General features: G+C 37.0%; 2 protein-coding genes and 1 long non-coding RNA gene across 3 annotated transcripts in view; all 3 read right to left on the minus strand.

Annotated features, from left to right (window-relative positions):
* LOC127509705 (interferon-induced very large GTPase 1-like) overlaps nt 1–16469 on the minus strand; it is a 322431-nt gene that overhangs the window by 14717 nt on the left and 291245 nt on the right. The gene's annotated exons all lie outside the window — the stretch shown is intronic.
* Nucleotides 7248–9965, minus strand: LOC127509101 (GATA zinc finger domain-containing protein 10-like; the record flags this gene model as incomplete). The annotated part of the gene is made up of 1 exon (XM_051887579.1): nt 7248–9965. A coding segment is annotated over one exon (2484 nt), but the record flags the coding sequence as incomplete, so codon positions are not given.
* Nucleotides 10028–15708, minus strand: LOC127509718 (uncharacterized). The gene is made up of 3 exons (XR_007929350.1): nt 15548–15708; nt 10752–10857; nt 10028–10625 (listed from the first exon to the last, which is right to left on the minus strand). It is a non-coding gene; the product is annotated as an uncharacterized LOC127509718 (long non-coding RNA).

The raw sequence follows: 16469 nt of genomic DNA on the forward strand, positions 1-16469 counted from the left end.
ATGTATGAATACGCTACTTAGGCTTCTGGAGTCGTTTTTTGTGAGAAAATTTTACTTCGGCATCTGAAAAACGCCAAATCGGAAGTTTCCTATATAAAAAATAGGAAAACAATGGATTGCAATGACAGTTCAGACGCTGAGGAAATTGTAAATGTTTATTCATACTCGTATGACAGACCACAGCCATACAATTAGCCTGCTATGTGGTCATGAGAGCAGGGACAGGCCAGGATTAGACAGAACAATGGTCAGAGGAGACAAATTGAGTTGTTGTGTGAGGAGAACCAGTGTAGAACAGGGCAGAGACCGGTGTTAGCTTATAGATATACACGTTAGCTAACGATATGTAACACTGAGCTCAGATCACAATATTGTACAGATTATTGTATCAGGCAATAGCAAAGCTAGTATTGGTCATCTAGGAGTATTGACACTTACCGATAACAGAAACTAATAAGCTTTGATCAGGCGTATGTCACACTCGTTAATTTCTGTCCACACTAATGTTACGTGATATAAAGGTTTCTCATCACGACTTATTTGGTAGTTAGCAAATGTAAAAAAAACCCCAAAAAACCAAAAGATTTACGGTGCACAATTCACGTTTTCATCGAGCTGCACCTCTGATGGATCCGTGACAGACGGCGGCCTAACAGACAGTAGTTATTGAATGTGTTTCATGTTATACTTTATTCATTAATTCTGTGTTATGTTTATTTCGTGCCCATTCACTGATAGTGTGAGGATGCATATGACGTTGTGAGTATGTAGTTGAGTGAACTTGAATGTACATAGGCTACATGGCATGAATGAATGAAATTTGAGTATTTACATTACCCGCACATACTTTAAAACTGTTTTGTGTGAGTGTGAGACTGTATGCATTTGTGTACATAATTTGTATTCATCAGTGTTGAAACTGATTCACGTAAAAACGGTGAAGAAGCATCGCGTGTGTAAGTTTATTCATTTAATATCATCATTTACAATAGTATTACAATGTTGAACTCCATCATATCGCCGGGATGATAATGCTCCGGTCTATAATGAATGCGTTTTTCGAAGCAGATGCAGAAGTGAATTCCCGTCTTTTCCTCTGCACAAAAAACACCCAGGCACGGAAGATAGCACCATCCTTTTTCTTGTTAGTAAACCTCTGGACTCGATGTCCTGACAGGCTGGAGTTTGTGCAACCTCCGCAAACACAATAATTTACCATGACGATGATAAATTAAAATACAAAATCTACCGAAAACACGCTGATTCACGACTGCAGTACCTTTTTATATGGTATTTTCGTACAAGGTTATATATTCATCTCGAAATTTTTTTTTTAACCTGCATTATGCTCTTTAAAAATTCAGTAATCCATATTCACCTTTCAGATTTCACTTCCAAAATATTAATTCTGTTTAAAAATACAACCTATAATACTCGACAGGCAATTTTCGGTCCATTTTATTTCGCATTACAAATTCAGTGGTTCAAATTTGACAGAAAATTCAACATTTCACATCCGGGAACTGAAGGAAAAGCAGTAGTGTAACGAGCATAATCTCCATCTGCTGTTAGTCGACCTTACCAGCAGGTGGTGCAAGCGCGTGTTGACGAAGAGCAGAGCAATAGAGAGAGTCATTCATTTTATTCATTAAAACGGATTTACAAAAATGGAGCATGCAAGCGGTAAGTGTACGTTGATTATCAGAGCCAGTATACAGAAAAGTGATAAAGACACAAAAGTTGTGTCTACATTGAATTCATTGTCTTCACTGTTACTTTCCCTCTGTAGCCTACATGTCAGCAGCTTTCTCTACAGTGAACGAGATTATAACGTTATTCCCCCGATGCTGATGGACAATTCTGAGGTAGATATAGCCTATAACTTTCACCTATTATGCTAAATCCACTTTTACAAGGTGTTTGGATATAAATGTGTGTTGGCAGTGTGTGAACACAACCACCATACAATGATAAAAATCCATCCACTCCTTTATTTTTTTATTTTTTATTTTTTTAAATCCCCATTAAACTAAAGCAGTCTCATTAGACAAGCGTTTTGATTCTCTGAGTAATGTGACGTCACATTACTCATGCCCCGCCCACGCCCACTGACTGGCAGCTTTAAAACTCGTGGAAATAATAAACTTTAATGATGAAAGAAAAACTATGCTATCCGTGAGAGTGTTCGCGATATAGATAATCAAAACCAAGCAGATGTCTTGTTTGGCAGAGAATCCGATTGCGGCAGGAACTGTGATCATAGAGAGGGGGCGGGGCACAGCTGCTCATTTGCATTTGCAAAGGCACATGCGCAAAAACAGCCCGTTCTTGACAGTAGTCAGAAATGGGTATTTACAACATGGATTTATAAATGATCTGTGAGGTATTTTAAGCTGAAACTTCACAGACACATTCTGGGGACACCTGAGACTTAAATTACATTTTGTAAAATGGGCATAATAGGTGACCTTTAAGAATTTTTTTCACAGGAAAAAAATGTTTAAATATGTAATTTTGGTGATCAAAGATGAGTTTTTAGGGATAAAATTATTGACTACAGGGGGGCTTTAAAAGCTTTTCAAACTACACATCACCCTTTGAAAGCTGATTTGACATGATAGATAGATAGATAGTCAGACAATGCATGTGCAAAGTTTAATATGTGTTTTAAGGGTAAAATTCAAAGAAATTTAAAAAATAAGCCCTCGGATTATTATTATTATTACTTTTTTTTTTTTTTAGTTTTACCTGATTGCTCTCTGCTCTCCATTCCTGCTGCTTTTGTCTGTAATTGTCCTTGTGATCCAAAAATTGCGCATTTTGCTCCTGCCACAAGTCCTAATCCTCCTCCCAGTAATCCTTGGCTTAATCCAGTTGCTCCCCCTGATGCTGCTTGTGATGCTTCTGATTCTGCTTGTGATGCTGCTGATTCTGTTTCTGATTCTGCTTGTGATGTTCCTCCTGATGCTACTGATTCTGCTTGTGGTGCTTCTGATTCTGCTTGTGATATTTCTGATTCTGCTTCTGATGCTGCTGATTCTGCTTCTGATTCTGCTTGTGATGTTCCTCCTGATGCTACTGATTCTGCTTGTGGTGCTTCTGATTCTGCTTGTGATATTTCTGATTCTGCTTCTGATGCTGCTGATTCTGCTTCTGATTCTGCTTGTGATGTTCCTCCTGATGCTACTGATTCTGCTTGTGGTGCTTCTGATTCTGCTTGTGATGTTCCTCCTGATTTTGCTGACTCTGCTTGTGATGCTTCTGATTCTGCTTCTGATGTTTCTGATTCTGCTTCTGATGCTGCTGATTTTGCTTCTGATTCTGCTGATTCTGCTTCTGTTGCTCCCCCTGATGCTTCTGATTCTGCTTGTGATGTTCCTCCTGGTTTTGCTGATTCTGCTTGTGATGCTGCTAATTCTGCTTGTGATGCTTCTGATTCAGCTTCTGATGTTGCTGATTCTGCTTGTGATGCTTCTGATTCAGCTTCTGATGCTGCTGATTCTGCTTGTGATGCTTCTGATTCAGCTTCTGATGCTGCTGATTCTGCTTGTGATGTTCCTCCTGATGCTTCTGATTCTGCTTGTGATGCTTCTGATTCAGCTTCTGATGTTGCTGATTCTGCTTGTGATGCTTCTGATTCTGCTTGTGATGCTTCTGATTCAGCTTCTGATGCTGCTGATTCTGCTTGTGATGTTCCTCCTGATGCTGCTGATTCTGCTTGTGATGCTTCTGATTCAGCTTCTGATGCTGCTGATTCTGCTTGTGATGTTCCTCCTGATGCTGCTGATTCTGCTTGTGATGCTGCTGGTTCTGCTTTTGATGATACTGATTCTGTTTGTGAGGCTGCTGATTCTGCTGCCAATTCTGCTTGTGATGCTGCTGATTCTGCTTGTGATTTTCCTCCTGATGATGCCAGTTCTGCTTGTGATGCTGCTGGTTCTGCTTGCAATGTTTTTTCTAATACTATTGATTCTGCTTGTGATGATGCTGATTCTGCTTGTGATGTTCCTCCTAATGCTGTTGATTCTGCTTGTGATGTAGCCAATTCTACTTGTGATGTTCCTACTGATGCTGCTGATTCTGCTTGTGATGTAGCCGATTCTACTTGTGTAATTCCTACTGATGCTGATTCTGCTTGTGATGCTCTTCCTGATGCTGCTGATTTTTCTTGTGATACTCCTTCAAATACAGTTGATTCTACTTGTGATATTCCTCCAAATGATGATGATTCTGCTTGTGATGCTCCTCCTGATTCTGGTTGTGTCGATGCTGATTTTGCATGTGATGCTCCTCCTGATGCTACTAATTTAACATGTGATGCTGCTGATTCTGCTTGTGATGCTTCTCCTAATACTGTTGTCTTCTCAGTCCATGACTTGTCCATCTGTGGAGATTTGTGTCTCTGGGAAAATTCATGAAAGATGGTGTGAGTTACAAAGTACATGTGGCAATAAAAAATCAGTTATAATTTCTAATAAATGAAAAACATTTCGGACTCATGAATGTTGTGTGACCATTGATTGTAATAAGTAAAGATGCTGAGATCTACAGAGATCTGTAATCATTTGACTGTTTTTTTGTATGGTCCGCGTCAAATTGACCCTAATTGGATTCAGTACAATTCCACAAAAATCACACTATGAAAAAAAAAAAAAAAAAAAAAAAAAAAAATCATGTACAAATAATTAACTTTTATTATCAATACTTTTTACACATTAGAAAGAATAAACATCTGAAAAATGTTTTTACCACTATTTTTAAGATTGCCTCTCCCCCCATCCGTGGGACATTTACCATTACACATTTATAACAATAATATCTTAGTCTAAACCTAAAGTAATCTTGACAAACTATGTATCATTTGAAAGCTTTCAGACTCTAGTTTTTATATTTGGTGACTGATTTTCAAAAGAAATAACAGAGCAATAGCGATATATAATAGCGATAGATTCTTCATTTGTGATGTGGTGCCAAACTATAACACACACTCTGATTCTTTCCATATGTTTTTATATGTGTTTTAGGGATTGAAGTCAAATATTAACATTACTGCCCAAAAATCTTCTGAATAGGATGTCTAATTCATAAATATTTTGAAAAGTATGAAAAAATATGGTTCAGATCACTCAAACCATATATGGAAGGGTCCTTATATGGTCACCAGTAGAGTCTGTATGTCATCTAGTGAAAAAGTTTGGTACTGTGCACAAAAAAAGTCTTACTGGAAGTTATTTTTTTGAGATATCAACCTAAATTTTGGCACAGAACTTTTTATATATAAAAAATATTTAACTGTGATTTTTTTTTTTTTTTTTTTAAGTTTTACAGTTGAATATGTTTTGTAAAATATATATATATATATATATATATATATATATATATATATACATATATATATATATATTATTTGTATTATTTATTTTTTTTACTTTTACAACTTTTTTTTTTACTTCTACAATAATCTGTAAAAGTTTTCCCTTTAAAAAGATACCAAACTTAGGTCTGTGCTCTGAAGTATTCAAGATTTTTAACAATTTAAGTCATTTTCATGACTAAGCTCAAAAAGTGGGACAGACATTTACCAGGTGGCACTGGCACTTCAGGACTAGAGTTGAAGAGCTGTGACATACAACACAGAAGTGTTTTGTATTTTGGGTCTGTAGTTGCTTTTGAATGGCTGTCTATATGGGTCAAATTGACCCACAAACAGTAAGAACATATAACATTTCTGTATGCACATTTCACAACACATCAGCAGGTTGAAACTTTGCATGCATGTTCATGACCCTAAATGAGAAAAAGTCACAAAATTTAAAGAAAAACAATGTAGGTTAGATAGTATTTCAGACAGATTGAAAAAATAAATGATAGCTCATTTTTACCATATGTGGCTGACAAAAAATTTTTTGTATTGAATTAAGTGAGGAAAATAACAACATATAACAAAAAACAAAACTGACCCGCAAACATCACCAATTTAACCAAGATTTTGTGTGCATATGTCAAAACACATCAGTGTGTTGAAACTTTGTATGCATGCATGTCCATGACCCTAAATGAGAAAAAGTCACAAAATTTCAAAGAATTAAAAAAACAAAACAAAACAAAACATAGGTTTACTGATGTTTCCGACAACTCAAAAATTGAAATAGGTCAAATTGACCCGCAACTGTAAATGAGGGTTAAATTAGGATATTTTACTTTAATTTGACCACATTTAATTTTACTTCCAAAAGCTCATTGTTTCTACCTTAAATTAATTTGCTAACAGTGATTGTAAATGAAATTATTACATTGTTAGCTAACTGTGTGATTATATATGTACATTTCTGAAATTACATAATTTGGACAGTCAACTCTGATAACACATCACTCTAAATTGTAATGTTGACATGCATTCTCTGTAAAGCTGCTTTGAAACGATATGTATTGTGAAAAGCGCTATACAAATAAATGTCAATTGAATTGAACTGAAACTGTCATTACAGATTACAGATTATTTTTGTAATTTTTCATACATTTGTATGTAATTTAAGAAAAAAAAACCTGTATAAAATACAGTAATTTTTCTGTTTAAAAAATGAGACTTACTGTAATTTGTCATTAATGTCATAATAGTTAAAATAACAGCCGAGTTGTTATTTTAGATATATTGTTTGCAATTTTACAGTGTTTTGAGTACAATTTAAAATTAAAGAAAACAATCTTTAAAAAAAAAAAAAAAATGTAAAATTAGGAATTTTTATTATTATTTTTGTTTTATTTTTTATAGTGAGGATATAGCATGCTAAGTCAAAACATGAGGTGGGCCAACATAATAAAACTTACCATCCCTGCTGCTTTTGTCTTTAATTGTCTGCGCCCTTGTGATCCAAAAATTGATTTTGCCACAAATCCTAATACTCCTAGTAATCCTTGGCTTAATCCAGTTGCTCCTCTTGATGCTGCTGCTACTCCTGCTGATACTCCTCCTGATGCTGCTGCTACTCCTGCTGCTACTCCTCCTGATGCTGCTGCTACTCCTGCTGCTACTCCTCCTGATGCTGCTGCTACTCCTGCTGATACTCCTCCTGATGCTGCTGATACTGCCAGTGATGCTCCTCCTAATGCTGCTGATACTCCTCCTGATGCTGCCAGTGATGCTCCTCCTGATACTCCTGATGCTGCCAGTGATGCTCCTCCTAATGCTGCTGATACTCCTGCTGATGCTGATACTCCTCCTGATGCTGCCAGTGATGCTCCTCCTGATACTCCTGATGCTGCCAGTGATGCTCCTCTTGATACTGATGATACTGCAAGTGATGCTACTCTTGATGCTGATGATACTAACTGTGATGCTCCGCTTGATGCTGTTGATTCTGCTGGTGATACTGCTGATTTTGCTTGTGATGCTGCTGATTCTGCTTGTGGTGTTCCTTCTGATGCTGCTGATTCTGCTGGTGATGCAGCTGATTCTGCTTGTGATGTTTCTCCTAATGCTGCTAATTCTGCTTGTGATGCTCCTCCTGATGATGCTGATTGTGCTTGTGATGCTCCTGTTGATGCTGCTGATTCTGCTTGTGATGCTGCTGATTCTGCTTGTGATGCTGCTGGTTGTGCTTCTGATTGTGATGTTCCTCCTGATGATGCTGATTGTCCTTGTGATGCTTCTGTTGATGCTGCTGATTCTGCTCGTGATGCAGCTGATTCTGCTTGTGATGCAGCTGATTCTGCTTGTGATGCAGATGATTCTGCTTGTGATGCTGCTGATTCTGCTTGTGATGCTGCTGATTCTGCTTGTGATGCTGCTGATTCTGCTTCTGATTGTGATGTTCCTCCTGATGATGCTGATTGTCCTTGTGATGCTTCTGTTGATGCTGCTGATTCTGCTCGTGATGCAGCTGATTCTGCTTGTGATGCAGATGATTCTGCTTGTGATGCTGCTGATTCTGCTTGTGATGCTGCTGATTCTGCTTGTGATGCTGCTGGCTGTGCTTCTGATGTTCCTCCTGATGCTGCTGATTCTGCTTGTGATGCAGCTGATTCTGCTGGTGATTCAACTGATTCTGCTTGTGATGCAGATGATTCTGCTTGTGATGCTGCTGATTCTGCTTGTGATGCTGCTGGTTGTGCTTCTGATTGTGATGTTCCTCCTGATGATGCTGATTGTCCTTGTGATGCTTCTGTTGATGCTGCTGATTCTGCTCGTGATGCAGCTGATTCTGCTTGTGATGCAGATGATTCTGCTTGTGATGCTGCTGATTCTGCTTGTGATGCTGCTGATTCTGCTTGTGATGCTGCTGATTCTGCTTCTGATTGTGATGTTCCTCCTGATGATGCTGATTGTCCTTGTGATGCTTCTGTTGATGCTGCTGATTCTGCTCGTGATGCAGCTGATTCTGCTTGTGATGCAGATGATTCTGCTTGTGATGCTGCTGATTCTGCTTGTGATGCTGCTGATTCTGCTTGTGATGCTGCTGGCTGTGCTTCTGATGTTCCTCCTGATGCTGCTGATTCTGCTTGTGATGCAGCTGATTCTGCTGGTGATTCAACTGATTCTGCTTGTGATGCAGATGATTCTGCTTGTGATGCTGCTGATTCTGCTTGTGATGCTGCTGGTTGTGCTTCTGATTGTGATGTTCCTCCTGATGATGCTGATTGTCCTTGTGATGCTTCTGTTGATGCTGCTGATTCTGCTCGTGATGCAGCTGATTCTGCTTGTGATGCAGCTGATTCTGCTTGTGATGCAGATGATTCTGCTTGTGATGCTGCTGATTCTGCTTGTGATGCTGCTGATTCTGCTTGTGATGCTGCTGGCTGTGCTTCTGATGTTCCTCCTGATGCTGCTGATTCTGCTTGTGATGCTGCTGATTCTGCTTGTGATGCTGCTGGCTGTGCTTCTGATGTTCCTCCTGATGCTGCTGATTCTGCTTGTGATGCTGCTGATTCTGCTTGTGATGCTGCTGATTCTGCTTGTGATGCTGCTGATTCTGCTTGTGATGCTGCTGGCTGTGCTTCTGATGTTCCTCCTGATGCTGCTGATTCTGCTTGTGATGCAGCTGATTCTGCTTGTGATGCTGCTGATTCTGCTTGTGATGCTGCTGGCTGTGCTTCTGATGTTCCTCCTGATGCTGCTGATTCTGCTTGTGATGCAGCTGATTCTGCTTGTGATGCTGCTGATTCTGCTTGTGATGCTGCTGATTCTGCTTGTGATGCTGCTGGTTGTGCTTCTGATTGTGATGTTCCTCCTGATGATGCTGATTGTCCTTGTGATGCTTCTGTTGATGCTGCTGATTCTGCTCGTGATGCAGCTGATTCTGCTTGTGATGCAGCTGATTCTGCTTGTGATGCTTCTGATGTTCCTCCTGATGCTGCTGATTCTGCTTGTGATGCAGCTGATTCTGCTGGTGATTCAACTGATTCTGCTTGTGATGCAGCTGATTCTGCTGGTGATTCAACTGATTCTGCTTGTGATGCAGCTGATTCTGCTGGTGATTCAATTGATTCTGCTTGTGATGCAGCTGATTCTGCTTGTGATGCAGATGATTCTGCTTGTGATGCTGCTGATTCTGCTTGTGATACTGTTGATTCTGCTTGTGATTCTCCTCCTGATGCTGCTGATTCTGCTTGTGATGCAGCTGATTCTGCTGGTGATTCAACTGATTCTGCTTGTGATGCAGCTGATTCTGCTGGTGATTCAACTGATTCTGCTTGTGATGCAGCTGATTCTGCTGGTGATTCAATTGATTCTGCTTGTGATGCAGCTGATTCTGCTTGTGATGCAGATGATTCTGCTTGTGATGCTGCTGATTCTGCTTGTGATACTGTTGATTCTGCTTGTGATTCTCCTCCTGATGCTGCTGATTCTGCTTGTGATGCTGCTGATTCTCCTTGTGATGCTGCTGATTCTCCTTGTGATGCTGCTGATTCTGCTTGTGATTCTCCTCCTGATGCTGCTGATTCTGCTTGTGGTGTTGTTTCTGATGCTTCTAATTCTGCTTGTGATGTTTCTCTTAATGCTGCTAATTCTGCTTGAGATGCTGCTGATTCTGCTTGTGATGCTCCTCCTGATAATGCTGATTGTGCTTGTGATGTTCCTCCTGATGATGCTGTTGCTGCTGCTATTGCTGCTGATCCTGATCCTACAATTAGTGTTGCTGTGGGTAATACTTTTCTACCCCTTTGTACTGCTGCTTTTACTCTTTTAACAAAGGCTAAAACCCACTGTAGTTTATCTGTTGCCATCTGTAGTATATTTATCACCCACTGTAATTGTGTTCTTGCTATTGCTACTATTGCAGCTCCTGCCATTGCTCCAGCTACTGCTGATCCTGTTAATGATTGTGCTGCTACCAGTGATCGCAAGATTGCTGCTGCTGTTCCTGCCAGGCCTCCTGCAACTGCTGTTACTGCTACTGCTGCTGCTCCTGTTCTACTTTCTTCCCATAGTGATTGTAAAATGCCAGTTCCAGCTGCTGCTGCTGCTCCTCCTGTTGCTCCTACTACTGCTTCAGCTATTGTTGTTCCCACCATTGCTACTACTACTGCAGCTACTGCGACTGTCATTGCTATTGTTACTGTTAGGGGTGTTTGTTTCCATGTTGCTTGCAGAGTTGCCCTTTGTTCTTCTACTGCTTCTTCTGACACTGCAACAATTGAAGGAAGAAGGAAGATCAAATGTCAAATGTCATCAGAAATACTAACATCTTAAAATATGCTCAGCACGTATAGCATATTGATGTTATCCAATTGTATAAATTACAATATCTTACCCATACTGCTTGATTTTAAAACACCAGGATATGATGACTTAGATCTTCTAATCACTCTTGTCAAGTGATTAGAATAATATCCTCCCGGCCCGTAGTTTGTGGGACCCTAGGAAATATTATAATTAAAGGCCTCACAGATATTGACATAATATTCAAAATATATAACCACAACAAACATGACAACTGCACTGAAAAAGAAATCACTAATAATAAGCACACTGTACATAGGTTGTTGACAAATAATGTCTATTTTTTCAACATTAAGTTAAAATATGTGAATGTGTAAGGATATATTTTAAGGGTATATTTTAGGTGCTATAACTGGCCACCATTAGTTAAGTGTTTCACTATCTTTAATTACCTTTCAGTTTTTATCAGTTTCCCTAAATATTTGTGACAAATTATTGAAAATACAGTCTTAAAAACTGCTTGTATAATAATTTTGTTATATAATTGATGGATAAATTTGAAATTTGACACTTGATTGCTTGAATTGTCAAGTCAACTACTCACAACAATATATAAACACTTATTTAGTGCAGAAAAATAAATCAAAGTAAAAAAATAAATAAATAAAAAAAAGTGTGTACAAAATGTGTGACAGAACTATGCGCAAAAGTGAATAGAAGTTAAAAATCAATGAAAACCAAGGACCAAAAAATATAAATTAAAAATTATAAATTATAAACGTTCAACTTTTCCGAGAACCTCTACTCTTCCCTGTGGAACCCGGAAGTTGGACCTCTGACCTACTTTCTGTATAATCTGAATTTCTGTGTTTTGAATTTTAGGATATTGAATTTGGTGTTTCGAATTTGTTCTTCATCTTGAAAACTTGAAGCTGTATTTTTAAGAAGTGAATATTTGCTGTCTAAGAATTCAGAACAAAAAAAATCATTGTTTTAAAATACATATGAAGAAAATTATGCCATAAAAATGTCAATTTTGTTAAATATCAAATGTCCAGAGTTCAAGTTTAAAAAAATTAAAAGTCAAAACTATATAAAATGGGTCCGTGTAATTTTGCGTTCATTCCTTTTTCTTTTTTCAGACCAGAAATGAAATATGGAAAATGCGGTTTCTTCTTTTTTTATTTTAACACTGATGAATAGAATTAGCAGATACAAGCTAATTTTCCTTATGCAAGATTATTATTTATTAAAAATAATATAAATGATATACAACTTTTTTTTTTAATATGTAAAAATGCTATATTTAATTTCTAGTGTTTTTTGCGTCAAATAGACGGTAAAAGCGCCCTCTAGTGCCTTTTCCTCTGGCGTCAAAAGAATGACTCGCACCAAAATGCCTAAAAAAGATGACATTGATTAACTGATTAATTATAATTCATTAAATTATTATTTTTTTAAATTTATATTTTTACCTAAACCTGACCATTTCTAAACCTTATAGCTCTTGCTTAGCATTCCAACACATTCGAGTTCCCGCTTGTATGATCTCGATCCCGTCCCTTTGCTTTTCACTCTGTTTTATATGAATAAAAGGCCAAACGGCATCTAAATTACTGTGAATTTTTTTGCCTGGCTGTTAGGTGTTTTATATTGCTTTATATCGAGAAATTGTTTAGGATTAGGATTTGCTTTAGACTACGTTGATGTAGGCTTAATCCTACGTTTAGTAGGATTAAGCCATAAAGCGTTAATGTCCTAGCGACGCGGCCATAACGCATTGGTTTGAGTGAGAATTGAGAAACATTTCATATCAAACTCTACTGAGGCAAAGAGCATGGGAATTTTGTCTTCATGAAAATTACATATGATTGGGGTATAATTTTGGCATCATGACATATGTTGGGGTATTTTCAATTTGAACAGCAGGACATCAGCTAGTCTATAAAGCAAATCCTAATCCAAAAAAAAATCTCGATATAAAGCAATATAAAACACCTAACAGCCATACAAAAAAAGTAATTTAAATGTCGTTTTGGCCTTTATTCATATAAAAAGCAGAGTGAAAAGCAGAGGGACGGGATCAAGACCATAAGCGGAACTCGGTAATACAGTTTTTTTATTCACTTTGTTACTATTTTCACATCTAAGGTGTACATTTTCAAAACTCCAACAAAAATCCAAACCAATCACACTTGTAACACAGCTAGTCATTCTTTCACAACCTGATCTCATGCTTTCATTCTAGTTGTACAAATTTTCATTCTACATAATCACTTTTTCAAAACACAAGATCATTGTGATACGTAATGAGAACATTTGGTTTAATTACCGGAACAACAGTATGATCTTCTTTCATTTTAGTACTTTTAACAATCAGTTCATTCAATATCAAACAATGCAAGATACATGTTTCAAATATTTACAGTTACACAGGCTACAGATGACACATTAGAAAATACACTTACATTACCTAAATTACATAATTGGCATAAAATTAATAAGGTTTGTAATAGTATCTATTGAGTGTGTTTTCAAAAGGTGTAATAAAAATTATGAAATGGCCATGAGGTTTTGTGCGAGGACAGAGTTTTCTGCCAGTACAGTAAATGTTCTCACTGTATCTCAATGTTGGGTTTCCATGTTTTACAGAGACATTCCATTGACGTAATTGTTTTGTACAAACTGCATATTCTCTCCCCTACCCCTAAACCTACCCATCACAGAAAACTTCTGATATTTTAGATTTTCAAAAAAGATCATTCTGTATGATTTATAAGCTTGTTTGCACCAAAGCAATCAAAAAACTGTAAACAAGAGCTAGGTTTAGAAATTGTCATGTTTAGGTTAAAATATAAATGTAAAAAATAATAATAATTTAACGAATTAGAATTAATCTATGTCATCTTTTTTAGGCGTTTTGATTCGAGTCATTCTATTGACACCAGAGGAAAAGGCACTAGATGGCGATTTTAGCGTCTGTATGACGCAAAAACAAATTAAATTTAGCAATTTAGCATTCATGACGTCTAGACTAAATTACTGTAATGCATTACTAGCTGGTTGTCCTGCTCAATACACAAGCTACAATTAGTACAAAATGCAGCTGCTAGAGTTCTTACCAGGTCAAGAAAATATGATCATAAAACACCAATTTTATCAACTCTACACTGGTGTTCCATATCGATTACAAAGTATTGCTAATGACCTATAAGGCCCTAATGGTTTAGCTCCTGTGTACTTAACCGATCTTCTATCGCCCTACAATCCTTCACGCTCTTTAAGATCACAAAACTCTGAGCCTCTGGTTGTACCTAGGATATCTAAGTCCACTAAAGGAGGGAGAGCGTTTTCACATTTGGCTCCTAAACTCTGGAATAGCCTTCCTGATAATGTTCGGAGCTCAGACTCGCTCACCCAGTTTAAATCTAGATTAAAGACACATCTCTTTAGCCAAGCATTCACATAATGCACCTCATATCAGATCAATTGCACATGACTATCTTTGCTTAATGTTATGAACAGCAGCTATGCTAATTATTCTCCATTTGCTTTTCTGTTTTACCTCATGACAAACTGATCGTTTCGTGTCTTAGGACATCAATGTGTCGTCACGAGCCGCAGGGTTTAATTTGGATTTGTCTGTGCATGTTTTTTTTACTCTTATAGATGGTGTTGCCATTGACATGCATTATAAGACTGACAGACTGCAATGGTTGGAGTTAAAAATCATAATTTGTGTTCTACTGAAGAAACAAAGTCACCTACATCTTTAATGCCCTGGGGGTAAGCAGATAAACATCAAATTTTCATTTTTGGGTGAACTATCCCTTTAAGAAGACCTCAGATGACCAACACCTTTGAAGAGACGACGCCAACTCTCCTGCTAGGACTACAGATGACGCAAACTCTGGATCAACATGCACATTCCCGAATTTCTATATCCTAATATTGTTAACATGTAATCATTAATCTGCTAACAGTGATTGTAAATTAAATTGCCTAAATTATTACATTGTTAGCTAACTGCATGATTATATATGTACATTTCTGAAATTACATACATTGGACAGTCACTTCCGATAACACATCACTCTAAATTGTAATGTTGACATGCATTCTCTGTAAGGCTGCTTTGAAACGATATGTATTGTGAAAAGCACTATACAAATAAATGCGAATTGAATTTAATTGAATTTTTACATAATAAAAAAACAAATTGTATATGTCATTTATATTACTTTTAATAAAATAATAATCTTGCATAAGGAAATTTAGCTTGTATCTGCTAATTCTATTCATCAGTGTTAAAATAAAAAAGGAAGAAACCGCATTTTCCATATTTCATTTCTGGTTTAAAAAAGAAAAAGGAATGGACGCAAAAGTACACGGACCAAAATGGCACTTAATATTCAATTTTGTTAAGTGACACTTGTCTATAATTCAAATTTACACATTTCAAATTTAAATTGTATTGTCATATTTCTAGCTCCATACTATAAGATATTAAGGCACATTTAATGTTTTATTAGCAGATTTCTATGGGGGAAACAATGTAACGTGTTGTTTTTTTATTCTGGGATCATCTGCTTGCCTGCATAGAATGCATCATTAATAAGGTGTGCCCTCCAATATTACCGTCTTGATGCATTAAACCATGTTAAACGCTTTCGCATTGAGAATTTTAGAACATCCCTTATTCGCCTATAACCTGCATGAGACAAAACATAACATAAAACATACATTCTAACCAAGACTCTCTAAGATCTGTTCTGGGAATATTTCAATAGAACTAACATTCCCAGATTGTCCCATGAATCAGAAACAATTAGTTGGGTTTTAATAAAAGTAAAATAACAAATAAATGTACATGTAAAAAAGTCAAACCTGAGGAAATTTGTGTTCCAAACGGCAAACTTAGTTTTTTTCCTGCTGGATAGGCCTATAAGAGATGTGTCTACCTTGAATTCTTTTGTTGTATACTTTTTTGCCACAACATTGTGGGCTTAAATAACTGCACTCATGTTATGCATGTCAGCCAATTGGATATTACAGAGACATCAGACATCAGCTCTCTCCTTCCAGTAAATCACATGACTTTCAGGAAAAAGACCATAGTAGAGGGCCAGGGCAGGGATCAGCTTCCTTTGTAAAGCTGTTTTTTTAATCTGTTAGTTCTTGTTTTGATTAATTTGTATCTTCTCCCAGAAGGAAGGGGGGCGAACCAGTAATGTCCAGGGTAAGTGGGATCCTTTACAATACAACTATACAACTAATATCTTGGGGGGATATTACACACACACACACACACACACACATACATTATACATACATACATATATATATATATATATATATATATACAGGTGCTGGTCATATAATTAGAATATCATCAAAAAGTTCATTTTTTTATTATAAATTATTTTTAAAAATGAAACTTTCATATATTCTAGATTCCCTACATGTAAAGTAAAACATTTCAAAAGTTTTTTTTTTAATTTTGATGATTAGAGCGTACAGCTCATGAAAGTCCAAAATCCAGTATTTCAAAATATTAGAATATTTCCTAAAATCAATCAAAAAATGGATTTGCAAAACAGAAAAGTTAAAGTTCTTTAAAGTATGTTCTTTTGTGCACTCAATACTTGATCGGCAGGACATATTACAGCAAATGACTTGCTCCTAGCCCAAATTACTGCATCAGTGAAGTGTGGCATGGAAGTGATCAGCCTGTGGCACTGCTGAGGCACTATTGAGCCTTCAGATCATCTGTATATTGTTGGATCGACTGTTTCTCATCTTTCTCTTG

Source organism: Ctenopharyngodon idella, chromosome 3, assembly GCF_019924925.1.
Source record: "Ctenopharyngodon idella isolate HZGC_01 chromosome 3, HZGC01, whole genome shotgun sequence".
NCBI lineage: Eukaryota > Metazoa > Chordata > Actinopteri > Cypriniformes > Xenocyprididae > Ctenopharyngodon > Ctenopharyngodon idella.